We start from the raw sequence: 17,970 nt of genomic DNA on the forward strand, positions 1-17,970 counted from the left end.
GTAGACAAAATGTGGACATTGTATTGTTATGACAAACATTGTTAATATCAGCATACAAAATATGGACATTGTATTGTTATGGCAAACATTGTTAATATCAGTAGACAAAATATGGACATTGTATTGTTATGACAAACATTGTAAGTTGATATCAGTAGACAAAATATGGACAATGTATTGTTATGAGGACCATTGTTAATATCAGTTGACAAAATATGGACATTGTATTGTCATGAAAAACATTGTTAATATCAGTAGACAAAATATGGACATTGTATTGTTATGAGGACCATTGTTAATATCAGTTGACAAAATATGGACATTGTATTGTCATGAAAAACATTGTTAATATCAGTAGACAAAATATGGACATTGTTTTGTTATGACAAACATTGTAAGTTGATATCAGTAGACAAAATATGGACATTGTATTGTCATGAAAAACATTGTTAATATCAGTAGACAAAATATGGACATTGTTTTGTTATGACAAACATTGTAAGTTGATATCAGTAGACAAAATATGGACAATGTATTGTTATGAGGACCATTGTTAATATCAGTTGACAAAATATGGACATTGTATTGTCATGAAAAACATTGTTAATATCAGTAGACAAAATATGGACATTGTTTTGTTATGACAAACATTGTAAGTTGATATCAGTAGACAAAATGTGGACATTGTATTGTTATGACAAACATTGTTAATATCAGCAGACAAAATATGGACATTGTTTTGTTATGACAAACATTGTTAATATCAGTAGACAAAATATGGACATTGTATTGTTGATATCAGTAGACAAAATATGGACATTGTATTGTCATAAAAAACATTGTTAATATCAGTAGACAAAATATGGACATTGTTTTGTTATGACAAACATTGTTAGTTGATATCAGTAGACAAAATATGGACATTGTATTGTTATGGCAAACATTGTTGATATCAGTAGACAAAATCTGGACATTGTATTGTTATGACAAACATTGTAAGTTGATATCAGTAGACAAAATATGGACATTGTATTGTTATGACAAACATTGTTAATATCAGCAGACAAAATATGGACATTGTATTGTCATGAAAAACATTGTTAATATCAGTAGACAAAATATGGACATTGTATTGTTATGACAAACATTGTAAGTTGATATCAGTAGACAAAATATGGACATTGTATTGTTATGACAAACATTGTAAGTTGATATCAGTAGACAAAATATGGACATTGTATTGTTATGACAAACATTGTTAATATCAGCAGACAAAATATGGACATTGTATTGTCATGAAAAACATTGTTAATATCAGTAGACAAAATATGGACATTGTTTTGTTATGACAAACATTGTTAGTTGATATCAGTAGACAAAATATGGACATTGTATTGTTATGACAAACATTGTTAATATCAGCAGACAAAATATGGACATTGTATTGTTATGGCAAACATTGTTGATATCAGCAGACAAAATATGGACATTGTATTGTTATGAGGACCATTGTTAATATCAGTAGACAAAATATGGACATTGTATTGTTATGACAAACATTGTTAATATCAGAAGACAAAATATGGACATTGTATTGTTGATATCAGTAGACAAAATATGGACATTGTATTGTTATGACAAACATTGTTAATATCAGCATACAAAATATGGACATTGTATTGTTATGGCAAACATTGTTAATATCAGTAGACAAAATATGGACATTGTATTGTTATGACAAACATTGTAAGTTGATATCAGTAGACAAAATATGGACAATGTATTGTTATGAGGACCATTGTTAATATCAGTTGACAAAATATGGACATTGTATTGTCATGAAAAACATTGTTAATATCAGTAGACAAAATATGGACATTGTATTGTTATGACAAACATTGTAAGTTGATATCAGTAGACAAAATATGGACAATGTATTGTTATGAGGACCATTGTTAATATCAGTTGACAAAATATGGACATTGTATTGTCATGAAAAACATTGTTAATATCAGTAGACAAAATATGGACATTGTTTGGTTATGACAAACATTGTAAGTTGATATCAGTAGACAAAATGTGGACATTGTATTGTTATGACAAACATTGTTAATATCAGCAGACAAAATATGGACATTGTTTTGTTATGACAAACATTGTTAATATCAGTAGACAAAATATGGACATTGTATTGTTGATATCAGTAGACAAAATATGGACATTGTATTGTCATAAAAAACATTGTTAATATCAGTCGACAAAATATGGACATTGTTTTGTTATGACAAACATTGTTAGTTGATATCAGTAGACAAAATATGGACATTGTATTGTTATGGCAAACATTGTTGATATCAGTAGACAAAATCTGGACATTGTATTGTTATGACAAACATTGTAAGTTGATATCAGTAGACAAAATATGGACATTGTATTGTTATGACAAACATTGTTAATATCAGCAGACAAAATATGGACATTGTATTGTCATGAAAAACATTGTTAATATCAGTAGACAAAATATGGACATTGTATTGTTATGACAAACATTGTAAGTTGATATCAGTAGACAAAATATGGACATTGTATTGTTATGACAAACATTGTTAATATCAGCAGACAAAATATGGACATTGTATTGTCATGAAAAACATTGTTAATATCAGTAGACAAAATATGGACATTGTTTTGTTATGACAAACATTGTTAGTTGATATCAGTAGACAAAATATGGACATTGTATTGTTATGACAAACATTGTTAATATCAGCAGACAAAATATGGACATTGTATTGTTATGGCAAACATTGTTGATATCAGCAGACAAAATATGGACATTGTATTGTTATGAGGACCATTGTTAATATCAGTAGACAAAATATGGACATTGTATTGTTATGACAAACATTGTTAATATCAGAAGACAAAATATGGACATTGTATTGTTATGACAAACATTGTTAATATCAGTAGACAAAATATGGACATTGTTTTGTTATGACAAACATTGTTAGTTGATATCAGTAGACAAAATATGGACATTGTATTGTTATGGCAAACATTGTTGATATCAGTAGACAAAATCTGGACATTGTATTGTTATGACAAACATTGTAAGTTGATATCAGTAGACAAAATATGGACATTGTATTGTTATGACAAACATTGTAAGTTGATATCAGTAGACAAAATATGGACATTGTATTGTTATGACAAACATTGTTAATATCAGCAGACAAAATATGGACATTGTTTTGTTATGACAAACATTGTTAATATCAGTAGACAAAATATGGACATTGTATTGTTATGACAAACATTGTTAATATCAGCAGACAAAATATGGACATTGTATTGTTATGAGGAACATTGTTGATATCAGTAGATAAAATATAGATATTGTATTGTTGATATCAGTAGATAAAATATGGACATTGTATTGTTGATATCAGTAGACAAAATATGGACAATGTTTCGTTATGTGGAACATTATTGATATCAGTAGATAAAATATAGATATTGTATTGTTGATATCAGTAGATAAAATATGGACATTGTATTGTTGATATCAGTAGACAAAATATGGACATTGTATTGTTGATATCAGTAGACAAAATATGGACATTGTATTGTTGATATCAGTAGACAAAATATGGATTGTATTGTTGATATCAGTAGACAAATTATGGGCATTGTCTTGTTATGATGAACATAATTGATATCAGTTGAAAATTTTTATTTCAGGTTTCTTGCCAAAAGAATCATTTTACTATGTGAATGAGACTAGCCACTTCACCTGTGCGTTTGATGAACCCTACATGTTCAAAAACGCATCCCATATCTACATCACATTTAACAATACCGAGGTGGATCAGTCCTTCATCACTATCGTCAATGAAACCACAGTGACCTTCAGTAAGGTGATGCAGAAAGATGACGATGGAACGTACAAGTGTAGATTTAGAACTGACCTTGGAGACAACGACAGTCTTATTGGTACAGCTGAAGTCAAAGTCGACGGTATGTTGCATTGTCAGACCTACAGTAATGTTCTGTAAACCAGCTTTCTTTCGCAGTTAATAATTTTCTCAATTTCCAGTTCAAGTTAAACTCTTTGGATATATTAACATGGACAGATTTAAAAATTGAATTCAAATTGATATACAAATGTAAATTCTGTCTGTAATTGGCGGAGATAAAACCTTTACAAAACTTGGATCACAAAATTCACAAAATTAAAAAGCCAAAGAAAGTTACCTAACAGTCAATGGTGTTGTTGGCCACTACAGTAGCATATGAAGCTGTTTCATGTTATCTATTGAAGAAGTCTTAATGACAGCTAGTGTTTGTCTGTGCTGTTGACACTAGTTATTACAGTAAAACCTACCTTAATGACCACCCCTATGATATGATCACCTGCTTAACAAGACCACTTTCTTTATTTCTTAATTTCTTAATTAAATTTAACTTGTAACAAGCATTTTCATTGGCTTAACACTGCAAATCTTTGACTAAGGATTTCAGAAATTCTTAAAGACTTTACCAAATGTTTATGTTTCGTGAGGAATGTTTGTAAAAATATCAAAATAAGATTTTTTAAAGCGTTATAATAATGCCATAAGCTCATCAATGTGAAAATTGACCTCAACGTTTATCACATTGCATTTGATTGGTCGATACAGCAGTGTAATAGAGAAATTAATCTATCAATTAAAGTGGAATTACAGGTAAAAAGATTAAATTATAAGTATTATGGATTAACTTAAAATATATTTTTTAGCTCGCCTATTCGAAGAATAGGTACGGTGAGCTAATGTTGTCACCCCGGCGTCGGCGTTGGTATCAGCGTTGGCGTCCCATTTCACGTTAAAGTTTTTGAGCAAGTTTCTGTTTCGTGATTTATCATAGTTACTTAAGCTTCGATTATTCTTTTCATTCGATCTTGAACCATGTGAAAAAAGGGAAATAACTCTGATAGATAAATGGCAACATAATCTGTGAACATAAAATTTCCAGTGCTGTTGTTCGTAAGGTGTAAGTATTTGCATCTAAAAACATGTTTGTTTATAAATTACTGATGTATCATGTTTTATATCATATTGGCTTCTATTCCTTCATTAACCTTGCATACACATATTATATTATTCTGATATTAAATATATTCATTCAGAAATATGTAGCAATTTCAATATAGACCTGGCTGAATCAGATCTTGACCTTAACCAATTTTTAGCTCGCCTATTCGAAGAATAGGGGGAGCTAATGTTGTCACCCCGGCGTCGGCGTCGGCGTCAGCGTTGGCGTCCCATTTCACGTTAAAGTTTTTGAGCAAGTTTCTATTTTGTCTATTGTTTAAGCTTAAGTCATCATAAATGTTTATGATTTTATTTTCCTAATGTGTATGGATGCTGAACGTGATAATACAACCAATTTGAGGCCCTTTAGGGGGTTTTTGAGTCTGTTAATTTTTCATATTTCCATGTTAAAGTTTTTGAGCAAGTTTCTATTTTGTCAATTGGTTAAGCATAAGTCATCATAAATGTTTATGATTTTATTTTTCTAATGTGTATGGATGCTGAACGTGATAATACAACCAATTTGGGGCCCTTTAGGGGGTAATAGGCGAGCTTTGCTGTTCTCCAACAGCTCTTGTTATGTTATGGATGCTCCATACAAAGAGAAAATTTATTTCAAGTTAATTCATAACTGACCAACTTGTCTATAAAGTTATTTTTTCTTCATTCCTTGGATGTAAAAGCTTAAGTTCGGCTATTTTGTTTTGCATTGTAGATCCACTACAACCCATCAATGACATAGAATGTGTGTGGTACAATTGGAAAGATCGTCTGAATTGTACCTGGGATCTTCCATACCGCTACAAGGAGTACATCCAAGTTACCCTAACGTGGTAAGTAACACATATTTTACAGATTCAGTCTTATATATAATAAACGGGAAACCATTATGGTAGAAATTTAAAATTCATTCAGTATTTTGAATATGTTTCACTAAATTGAATGAAAATAAAGAAATTATGACAGTCTTGCATGTGATTTAAATAGATCTTATCTAGCATGTGATTTAAAAAGATCTTACCTAGGAAAATAAAAATCTTTTGAGGAATATTAAGGATATTTGGATAGTTAGTGTATATGTTTTATCATGTTCCATATGACAAACTACAGATCTATTGCAGCAGGAATAAAGGGTACCCTAAAATTGAAACATTTTTTAATAATTAAATTTTAAATCTGTTAAAAGTAACAAAGTAACACCACTGAAACCTCTCAGTCATACCATTTAATCATGTATCTTGTACAAAAATTAATTGATAATATTTTAACCATAAAAATTAACCTATCGTGTTATACTTTTAAAAAATCATGTACCTCACTAGACTAATTGTAATATCCCAAAAGTTATTCTGTCTGTTTCTGAACTCTCAGAATTATCTCGGCCTAAACATTCTCAATAGGAAAGCATTGCAGAAGCTAAGGAAGATCATTAACTTAAGATGTTAACTTGTGTGAGCAGATTGTGAGAGCTGCTTAATTAAGAAAAATGAAATAGTTTTTATCTTTTTCATGGTAATTAGAAATGGATAAAAGTAAAAAAAAAAAAAAAAAAAAAAAAAAAAAAATAATAATACAGAATAACTTGTTTAAACTGTATGCCACCAACCTTTAGTGAGTATATCCAAGTTTTCAGATTATATACATGTTTTAATTACTGTGAATAAAGAAGAGAAATATAGAATTACGCCGGATTAGTGTCAGTCTGTAGCTGTTCACAGTCAAACTACAAATGTCTCTGTTGAGGAAAAACACTGCATATCATATGGAAGATTATAAATTAACTACAAAATGTATTAAACTGAGTAATTTAATAGTGAATGAAGTTTGAGACATTTGTTCTCTAAACCAACATATTTTCGCATATTTCATAGACAATATGAAATCGCGAAAATGAATCCGTGCGATAATGTCAATGTCAAACACAAAAAGGTATGATCTTAAGAGTCTAGCTCGCAATATGAAATTGTCGTGAATAAATCGTTCTGCAGAAAAATGCGAAAATATGTAGATTTACAGTATTTGAACATTGAAATGTTTCTCACTCTCCATTAGTTACTGCTACTTTATATATCTGTAGTTTAGTGTATGTCCCTATACAAACATATACTTTAGTAACAAAGGATCTTTTACTATGTGATGTTGTTTGTATCGTATCGGTACGCACCTGGTATCAATTTCTATATTAAAGGATCTTTTCCTGTATGTAAACCTTTGCTTTATGATAACTTCCTGTTAAGAGCCATTTCTGCATTATGATTATTTCCTGTGTAAATTTGTCTCCACTTTCATGACTATTTCCTGTGCTTTATAATCACGGCATGTTCAACAAAATGAGGGAAGGGGACATATAGACTAACAGTTAGTCATTCTGATCTGTCAGGCTTATCTACATTTAAAAATTATAATTAAAAAATAGGGCAATAATAATGATTAATATATAATGCCATGCATTTATTTAGAATAAAGCAGGAACTGCATGCAGCAATCCTGTTAAAATTAAAAAAAGAAAGCAAGACAAGAATTTATGAGATGTTTAATCATTATTGAACATTAATTACTGTATAAAAAACATCTGTAGCTTTAGTGTTAATACTAGTGACAGGATTGTTTTATGTTACTTGTTTTACAGTGTTTATAGAGCTATCATACTATAATCAGTTTGCTTATCAGATAATGCTTCACCTGCATAGACACACATTCTATTTCCTATTAGGCACATGCTGTATTCTCAAATGCAATTTTTTTCTCTAGATCAATATCTAATCAGCACACATTATTTACACTATCATGCTTTAGACAAATGTTTATATAGTAAACCATATTAGTTAAGTCAAAGATTAGGGTAATTTTTGTTTAATTTGAACAACCTGTTCGACTGTTTGTTAAAGCCTTTATTTCAAGTATAAATCCTGACGGGCCTGCAGTTTCTTTTATACAGACCTGTGTGGACTTTGTCAAGGCTCGTCTGAAAACAATATAAAATCACCAGATATGTCTTGAATTCATAAACGAACAACTACTAGCTAGGTCCAACCAGTCAACCCGTTTAATTGAAAATGGCCCAGGATATGCTCTCAATACCTTCCTTGACCAAACATTGAATAAAGGTTGTATCATCATTGATATCCATGTTTCTAGAAAGTGTTGTGTAGGGATTGCGGACATTTTAGAGTTACACAGGTGTCCTCTATTGATACAACAAAACAATGTGCTAAGTCACCATATATCTTCTTCCCACCAATTCCATCTTTTTGTGACACGATCTGCTCTGGAAAAGGTTTAATCAAGTTACATATGAAAAATTTGCTAAAAAATCACCATTTTTGAGCTAAAAATCATACTTTTTTCATTTCTTGCGTAACATTTGAGAAAGCAATATAATTTTCTCACACAAATGTAATAACATAAATATCATTACCTGGTGAACGCAAAATTGATTTAACGGACATAGCCTTAAAGCCCAGGGGTGAAGATCTACCAGATTTCTTCAAAGGAACAATCATGACCTTCATTCAAGGTCATCTTTTTTGAAGGATAATATTTTTTAACAACTTGTTGATTGATAGATTTATAGATTGATGAATTTGACCTTTACTCAAAGTCACCGTGGTGAAATAAGCTAAAGCTTTAATAGTTTGGATCAATACTTTAATAGCTATAAGGCTTTGAAACATTTTATTGAGCCAGTAGCATGCTGATAAGGTGAAGAACTATCAATTATGTTGAAAAATAATGAAAATTGACCAAAATTTAAGGTCACATAGGTCAAATATATATATTGTAACATTTCAACCGCTTTTCAATAACCAAGATGCTAATATAATATATTATTGGGCCTGGTGCATGGTGAGGTATAGGGATATAGACTTTATAGTCCTTTGGATCTTCATTTAAAGTGCAGGTTTAATTAGAAAGTTTGTTATACAAGCTTTCAGACTTTTTTTTGCATTATTGGTTTGATATTGAGAAAGTATGACATGTCATATCCTAGCTGATTGAATTATTATTAATTTTTAAAATGGCATATTGTTGAATTTTGAGATATACAAAGCTGAAAAGGTATAATGGGAGGAATTGTTTGGCTGCCTTATTTGTTATCATATTGTAATAGATGTCTGGGGTCACTTTCTCAAAGTTAATTGAGACCGTAATATTGATGAAAGAAATTATTTTTGAAAACATTTATTGTTTGATATTTACAGGTGTAACTATAGCTTTAACTGCAGGTAATAAGAACCGTTACATTGTGCACAGACCATAGCCTCACCAGCCTTCCTTTGTTGTCTCCCCTTATATTCATTTAAAATCGCATGTCATGGTACATGTATGGGAGTTTAGGTTGACATCAAAATCTGCATGTGAATAAGTTAATGTTGTCGCATTTTGTGATTCGTATCAGCACTAATAAAGAAAGAGGTTTACCGTAGTTTAAATCTCTTTTAATCAGGCTTAATACTTTTAATGGTTTTTATATAGACGAAGTCTCAAGTGACCTTTCATAATCACCTTTTGTCCGCTGTTGTGCATCTTGCGTTGTCCATTGTGCATCATGCAGTGGCTTTAAACAATTGATATATTTGACTTCTTCTTCAAAACTGCAGAAGAAAATTCAATGGAACTTTGCACAAACCTTCTTAGGCATAAGGCTAATCAAAATTGTAAATTATATGGCCCCCACCCCAAGGGGCTGTGGGAGGGGCCAAAAGGTGTCAAAATGGTCAAAATTTCAAAAATCTTCTTCTCCACTGGTGGATGTGGTAGAATCAAGTAGTTTTCATAGATTGAAAGGTCTCAAGGCCCTCTACAAAAATTGTGAATTACATGACCCTGTGGTCTCATATTTTCCTTTGGGGAGAGGATCAAATTTACTATAGTTTATATAGGGAAAACACATTTATGAGGATTATTTGCTCAATTTTCATAGGAAATATAACAGATGTAATGGAATCAAATACTCTTCATGTAAAATGTAGATTCAAAGGTTAAATTGATATGATCACTGACTGACTTCAAGAGCCTGATGGGCCAATATATAGTGCTTATATGTCTTTGTTTCATTCTGTATTCAAACTCAGGTGACCGTTAAGGCCCATGGGCCTCTTGTTTGTTTTTTTATACTTGGCTGATACACTTTTACAAAGAGCTTGCATTGATGTTTAGTTTTATCAATTTTGCAAACATTTATACCGTTCCGACTACAGGTAAAGTACTTTAAGTACTTTTGCCATGTTTATGATAAACAGGAAATAATCAGATTAAGCCACATGGTATGCCAAACCTTCATAATGTAAGGTATTAACTCCTCATTCATTTTATACGACGTAAAAAACACTGTATAGAAATTTATTTTTTCTTCTGAGAGGTATGCGTATTCCATTATTACATATTACAGAGTTGTCTCCCTTAATTGTGGGTAGGTATATCCATTGAGATGTCATTTTTTTGTGAGCAAATTTTACAATGAAAAGTATGATGTTAAAAGCTCACAAAAACATGCTGTCACTATCAATACCTACCAGCAAGGGCAGATAACTCTGTAATACAGAATTGTCTAATGAACAATATTCTGTATTTGTATATTACTGTACAGTACTATCTTCCCTTGTGGGTAGGTATTGATTGTGACTTCATGTGTTTGTGAGTGTAATGTTACACTTGACTGAGAAAACGAGGTGAATTACACCTACAAAATAATGATGTCACAACGGATACCTACCTGAAAAGGAGCTAACTCAGCTAAAAACTCTCTAAGCTACTTATACTAAATGGTAGATCCATTCATTTGTTGAACCTTGATTTCTCTCCCAATTGGCTATATTTCAGATTCATCTGAGGTTATTTACGCTCCATTTTATCTTTGTGGCTATTACCTCCATACATGTACCAGAGTTAGGTGACAATGAATCTGATCTCCCGATAGCAGATTTTGTAGCTTTGATATCATATATCATAAAAAGAAGAGTTTCTTCTTATTATTGAGAATTGCTTCCCAAACTCACTGCTGTATTTGATATTCTATACCACTCCCCACAGATGTCAGTCAACCTGTTGTGACTATATATGCCAGGCTAGTTCATCCAAGGCATCAACCTTCCATCACTTTTAGCCTTCCATCACTGTCAACCTTCTATTACATCAACCTTCTATCACCATCAACCTACCATCACCATCAACCTTCCATCAACCATCAACCTTCTATCACCATCAACCTTCCATCACCATCAACCTTCCATCACTATCGACCTTCCATCACCATCAACCTTCCATCACCATCAACCTTCCATCAACATCAACCTTCCATCACCATCAACCATCCATCACCATCAACCTTCCATCACCATCAACCTTCCATCACCATCAACCTTCTATCACTATCAAACTTCTATCATCAACCTTCCATCACCATCAACCTTCCATCAACATCAACCATCCATCACCATCAACCTTCCATCACCATCAACCTTCTATCACTATTGACCTTCCATCACCATCAACCTTCCATCACCATCAACCTTCTATCACCATCAACCATCCATCACCATCAACCTTCCATCACCATCAACCTTCTATCATCAACCTTCCATCACCATCAACCTTCCATCACCATCAACCTTCCATCACCATCAACCATCTATCACCATCAACCTTCCATCAACCATCAACCTTCTATCACCATCAACCTTCTATCACCATCAACCTTCAATCACCATCAACCTTCAATCACCATCAACCTTCCATCACCATCAACCATCTATCACCATCAACCTTCCATCAACCATCAACCTTCTATCACCATCAACCTTCCATCACCATCAACCTTCAATCACCATCAACCTTCAATCACCATCAACCTGCCATTACCTGGAACCTTTGCTTTTCATACTTTCTTTTTCACTTTCCTCCCAAAATACAAATATATAATGTCGAGTCCATTCGTCCTATGACCCAACACTCAGTAAATGCACATTCAAGCACTGTCCTCTTATACATCCCAAAGACTGTTTCACCAATTTATATGGGTTTTTTTTATCTTTGTTGATAAATCAAGAAAATGTTGGGCATATTGATACATACAATTGAATCATGTTTATCGAATGACCTTCAGGGGCCGTTTGACCTTCAGGAAAGGGTCACGCTCATTGTTGATTGGTAAGTGTCGAGTGTTGAGAAAGGAGAGCTGTACATGGGATACCAGGGAGGTGACCTTAGACCACAGTTGGATACTCTTAAATCTCACTATTAGTAGGGGAGGTAACTCTGTGTCCCATCGTCAATGGATCAGCACAGCAGATCGCGGTAATATTCTGGATGTTCCATCAACTGTTGAACTAACAATGTTGATTTAAAATCTGCACATTTTCAGTTATATTAATTAGTTATTAAAACTTTATATGTAAATTACCATCTGAGTTTGTGGTAATTAGCATATATGTTTTCAGCTCTGTATACCATAGTTTCCAGAGAATTTTCAATCATTGCTGTTAGCTTTAGAACTCACTGTACAACTTAAGTGTAAAAGTAGACATTGACAAGTTATAAATTTTAATAAAGACTTAAGCATAATGTCACTATTTTTTAACTTCATCAGGGTATGAAAGAATTTATTTTTTTGCAAACTGTGTGAATCTGTGTAGTGGATTCTCACAAAAGTTTGGAAACAAAACTTATTTCATACCCCAATGAAGTTAAAAAATAGTGACATCAGGGCTTATAATTCATTTTTTAGTCTATTTGATAACATGAAATATGTTTAAACATACGATTCCATTGGTTTTCCAATGGATTATTTTTTCAAAATCCATATGCAACGTCGATGTCTCTATTGTGTAGTCATGATAATGTCTGGTTTTCGCACCATTCTCGGATTTTTTCTTTATAGTTGTATGAAGAAAAAGTATCTGACAAAGACAGATTTAGTGGGAGAAGAAAGAAAAATTAATTATTTTTACATAAATATCAAAATTGGAGTTCCGGTCCTTATCGTTTTCATAATGCATGTCAGAAATGCTAGGGACTAGTATATATGTAATTGCCATGGAATGACAGTCGTTGTGTTGTACAGCATTGCAGCATGCACATAATACATAAGGTCAACTTAAAGAGCTTATTTGTGCAGATTTCAACAGTGTATGTCATTTTTATTGTCAGAAAAATAAGGAAGATCTGATAGTAAATAAAATACCACAAACTTGGCAGTCAGTGTACAAAATTCTGTACTGATATAGATTCAAACATGGACATGCCAGCTTGTTATTTATTTACTTTGTTCAGGGCCCTGTAAAATCTTCTGAAAAATAGGACAAATTCACGTACCATGTTATAGCTAATAACGTTTGTGAGAGACTATTGTTATAATTAGTGATGGAATGACGCTCAAAGATGATATCTGACACCAACATTATTTTAGCAGGAAAATTACACAGAGTTATATACGTTCTATCACCACTGGTGATACTAATCCGGCATAACGTTATCAGGTATCACATGGTACATAAATAAGTCCTATTGTCTAATGAACTTGGACTATTATAGCTAATGTCATAGTAACATGGACTCATCTAGACTAAAGAATTCATATGACTAGAAAATTAACATTAACTCTGTTTTTTGCTTGATTAGACCTTAAACCAGCACTAGTGGATATCGACAATGAAAGCTAGTCTTTTAGGATAAAAGCAAAGTCTCTAAAATTGAATCGAGTTTGCTTACAATTAATCATCATTTTAACATATATTGTTAATGGTCATTTACTAGGTAATGACATATGCTAGGTTTAAGAAGAAGAATGTAGGGGTACATGGAGAAGAAACGTTCTGTCAGAATCTGACCATTACCCAATGTTGTAGTAGCTAGGTTTGAACATGTGAGGCAAAGGTCTGCTAGCCTCACAAAATGCATTATAGATAGGCTATTGACAAGTATTGTAGTCCAAGAGTGAACTCATTCACCCCTATAATTTCATATGGACTGATCCGTTGCTTGATTAGGAAGAGTCCAAATGTGTCATCAGAGGTGAATGGGTTGATTTAGGACCCTGTTTATTTTCTTCTTCATTATTCTGTAGCATTTTATACTAGTTTTTGCTTGTTTGATTTGTTTATTATTGATTAACATTCTAGCTTTAATATGCTTGGTAGATTCCACATGCATGTTTAGACTAACATTATGACCAAGGGCAGAATGAGGCATTCACATAATCTGCATTTTCTGTGTTTGTTTATAACCTTCAACTCTACAAATTAAGAAAAACAACAAAGGTTTTATTTTCCAGATTCTAAAACAAAATGTTTTTATCTGCTTCCTAATGAATCAGGATATTTATTTAAAAAGTTGTGATTTTCACAAAAAAGACATCTCTAAAGTACAAGTTTTTTTCTCCCATCCAGTTCATAAATTATTTACAGAAAATTTATAACTTAAATTGTTGTGACTGATGTTGCTCAGAAATCATTACTTCATGGATCTCTTACCTTTTTTCACTAAATAGTCATTAACTGACTTAGGCTCTTATTGGCTAGCTATAGATACAATTATTGTACATGTTGTGAAGGCTGGGTAAACTTGAATATTTAGGTACAATGGGGCGACTAACACATGTCCTAACATGGAGAAAAAGACAAAGTGTACATGGAATAATACGGATGCTGCGCTGGACACATCCCCGTGGTATTTCCAAATGGTTGTCACCGACACCAGACAGGGAAACAAGAATGTGACAGGAAAATGGATTATGAAAAACACTAAAGACAATGGTAATTCACTAAAGGATTTTTTTGGAGGGGGGAAGGGGATGATGCTGATTTTCAGGGAATTTTTATGTATCTTTTATATATAGTATAATAATCGCCCATCCTTGTCCTGCCCTGCCCTGCCCCATCCCCTTGTATTCCATCCTGTCGTTTCACGTCTCGCTCACAGAGTAGCGGGTCATTTACTTATGTTTCTAGATGTCAATTTGCACAGTTATCTGCCCTTGTACTTAGTACTGATTCTAAATTAATAGTTACATTGTTTTATCACAAAATAATGATATAACATAGGATATGCTCTCAAAGGCTTATACGTGCACAGTGTGATTCAATAAAAGGGATTTGGCAGCATAAATTGCAGATCAGGTTTTATGGAATATGTGTGCTAAAAGATAGGGTTGGAAATAAAATCAAATTTGAAAAATAGCTGATTTCAAAGGTATCTATGGAAGTGTGTGGAAGGATATCAAAGCAAATGGATGTCTGGTCTATTCTCTCACTGTATGTTTTAGAATGAGGTAAAATTTCAAATCAGTAGTTTGTCTGTTAAACAAAGGATGCCATTAAGTTACCAGGGTGAGAAACATTTTTGACCTTGACATAGGATTTTCTAATAGAGATTCTTATTCTTGTAAGAGTTTGTTTTTATTTGGAATTAATTTGTTGATTGTATCATTATTTACTAGAGGAGTTTTTGATTTGAAAGTACACTTGAACTTTTTATTAACATGCTGGTTTTTTACTCGAATTCACACCGACACCTCTATATGTGAAACACTGAATCAAGGTCTATAACTCTGCCAGCCATATACCATTACCCTATTTCAGAAAAAAAAAGTATGAATATTAACAGACTGTATAAGATATGACATGGGAATATCTCAGTCGACAGACAGATACTTCATTTTTAATTTGGTATAAAATACAATCTAATTAAAGTAAGATTTGTAATTGAGCTCGAATAAAGATCTAACAACGCTCCGTGTGGGGTCACCTCAGCATGACCCCTTGCCTAGAATTTGAACATCTCAGGATGTAGTAGTAGCCATTTAGTAGCCAATTAGAGGTGTTTTGCTGATATCATGACAATTAGAGTAAACAGTTATGTATCATTCCTTCAGAAAATCAATGTTAACATGTATTCCTATCATGCAATACATTTGGTACTAATTGATTTAGAATTATACCTGCTGCCCTTATTGCATGATTCTGAAGAGCAACTAAATCTACTTAGTTCCGTTCTCTTGAGACAATGTTCTTTTTCACACAATTTCTTGTCTGATTTTGCCTTGTTTTTGGCCTTTCTTTGAGCTAGCTTTTACCTTCTTTTATAAAAGACTTAGGATTCTGTGTCCTTGGGTTCTGTCACATAACACAGGCAAACCAAAGTCTGTATTAATGATGGCTTATTTTTGTGAATGTTGGATAATCTACATTTGAGTTGTGAGACGACTGGCTTAACTATTTTCAACAAAACATGACTATACTGTGAAGCATGCATACGTTCCTTGCAAATGAAGCAATGTGCCTATAAGTGATCTCATCTGATGATGGTATATGTTAAATGATAAAACAAATACCAGTTCTATTTCAGCTTTTAGGTCTGTATAAAAACATCTTTTTACTGTTATGCAAGACGATCTGTTAATACCCGAAATGGAAAATTAACATTTCTAATATCAGTCATATAATGCTTCAATGTAAAAGCTACAATCAACTTGCTTGTATACACAGTGATCGACCGACTACTTCTCTGAAACTACTTGAAGAATTTCCACGAAACCTGATGGCAGTTTTCTGGATATAGTGTAAATGTACCTTATCCATATTAGAACATGATAACACTACTTTTTTTAAGAGTTTTGCCCCTTTATCACAAAATGTTCAACTGACTACTCCTTCTAAACTGCTGCAGGAATTTCAATGAAACTTGGTGGCAATAATCCTTATACTGTGTAGATGGTCATACTCTATATCAAAACAAAGTACCAAGACCTTCTTTTTTAAAGTTATGCCCCTTTGTTTCGAAACGGTCAGCCAACTACTTCTTCTAAACTACTGGAGGGATTTCAATGAAACTTGGTGGTAATTATCCGTATACAGTGTAGATGTTCATAAATTATATCGGAACAAGGTACCTTTGCCTTTTAATGCCCCTCAGATACAAAATGATAAAACAACTTCTCCTAAACCACTAGATTGATTTTAATGATATTTTGTGGCAATAATTCTGATACCGTAATGATGTTCATAATCAATATTTGAACAAGATACACACCTACACCTATTTTTGAGTGATGTCCCTTTAATACAACAGGGGGAGGGGATATAAGTTGACCTCCAGGACAACAGTTCTACCTATTGATGGATATACCACACATGTTGTGAAGACTACGTGATATTTGAATGTTTATAGGCGCAATGGTGTAACTAACATATGTCCTAACATGGAGAACAACACTATGTGTATATGGAAAAAAACAGATGCTACGCTTCAAGCGATATGTTGGGAATTCATGTTGACAGTCTACAATACCAGACACAGAAATGACAGTGTGACGGAAACTGATTGGATACCAAAAATCCCGAAAGACAATGGTAAATAACTGGGTACAATAATGATATACTGGTATGTCCTAATGGTGCTTCAACCTTTCTACCAGTTTACATCTCTACATACAGTTATAATAAGTGTGTACAGAGAGAGTTGTTACGACAATTTTACCCTGGAAGGCCTCGATCGTCTATTGCAAGGACATTGACTGCTGTAGTTATTTCTTTAATGCACAGAAACTGCCAGAGTCATTTAGGATATTTCTTTAGCACCCTAAAAACAGCCAGGGTCATTTAGGATATTTCTTTAGTGTTCTAAAAACAGCCAGGGTCATTTAGGATATTTCTTTATCATCCTAAATACAGCCAGGGTCATTTCGGATATGTGTTTAGCGACCTAAATACAGCCAGGGTCATTTAGGATATGTCTGGTTTGGAGGTGGAGAAAATCCAGAGTTCCTGGAGATAAACCTCTTGAAACCTCTTGTTCTTTGGTCAGTATCTTGCTGCCCTGTCATGGAGGACTAGAGATGTTGTAATGGGATACTTTAAAGTGAATAGTTGACAAAGGAAGGCTTAATTTGGTAAAAATG

At 32.8% G+C, this 17,970-nt stretch overlaps 1 protein-coding gene across 7 annotated transcripts in view; it reads left to right on the forward strand.

The window, feature by feature from the left end:
• The window catches only part of LOC138325690 (leukemia inhibitory factor receptor-like), an 86,072-nt gene that overhangs the window by 16,643 nt on the left and 51,459 nt on the right, over positions 1-17,970 (forward strand). For 5 of the 7 annotated variants that reach the window (XM_069271513.1, XM_069271518.1, XM_069271517.1 and 2 more), the window contains exons 3-6: positions 3,745-4,020; positions 5,791-5,908; positions 9,278-9,301; positions 14,649-14,827. In XM_069271513.1, the coding sequence (XP_069127614.1) occupies positions 3,745-4,020; positions 5,791-5,908; positions 9,278-9,301; positions 14,649-14,827 (597 nt within the window). Of the gene's footprint in view, positions 1-3,744; positions 4,021-5,790; positions 5,909-9,277; positions 9,302-14,648; positions 14,828-17,240; positions 17,423-17,970 lie in introns of all 7 variants that reach the window. The other 2 variants (XM_069271515.1, XM_069271516.1) reach the window with 2 other exon arrangements.

This window comes from Argopecten irradians, chromosome 6, assembly GCF_041381155.1.
Source record: "Argopecten irradians isolate NY chromosome 6, Ai_NY, whole genome shotgun sequence".
NCBI lineage: Eukaryota > Metazoa > Mollusca > Bivalvia > Pectinida > Pectinidae > Argopecten > Argopecten irradians.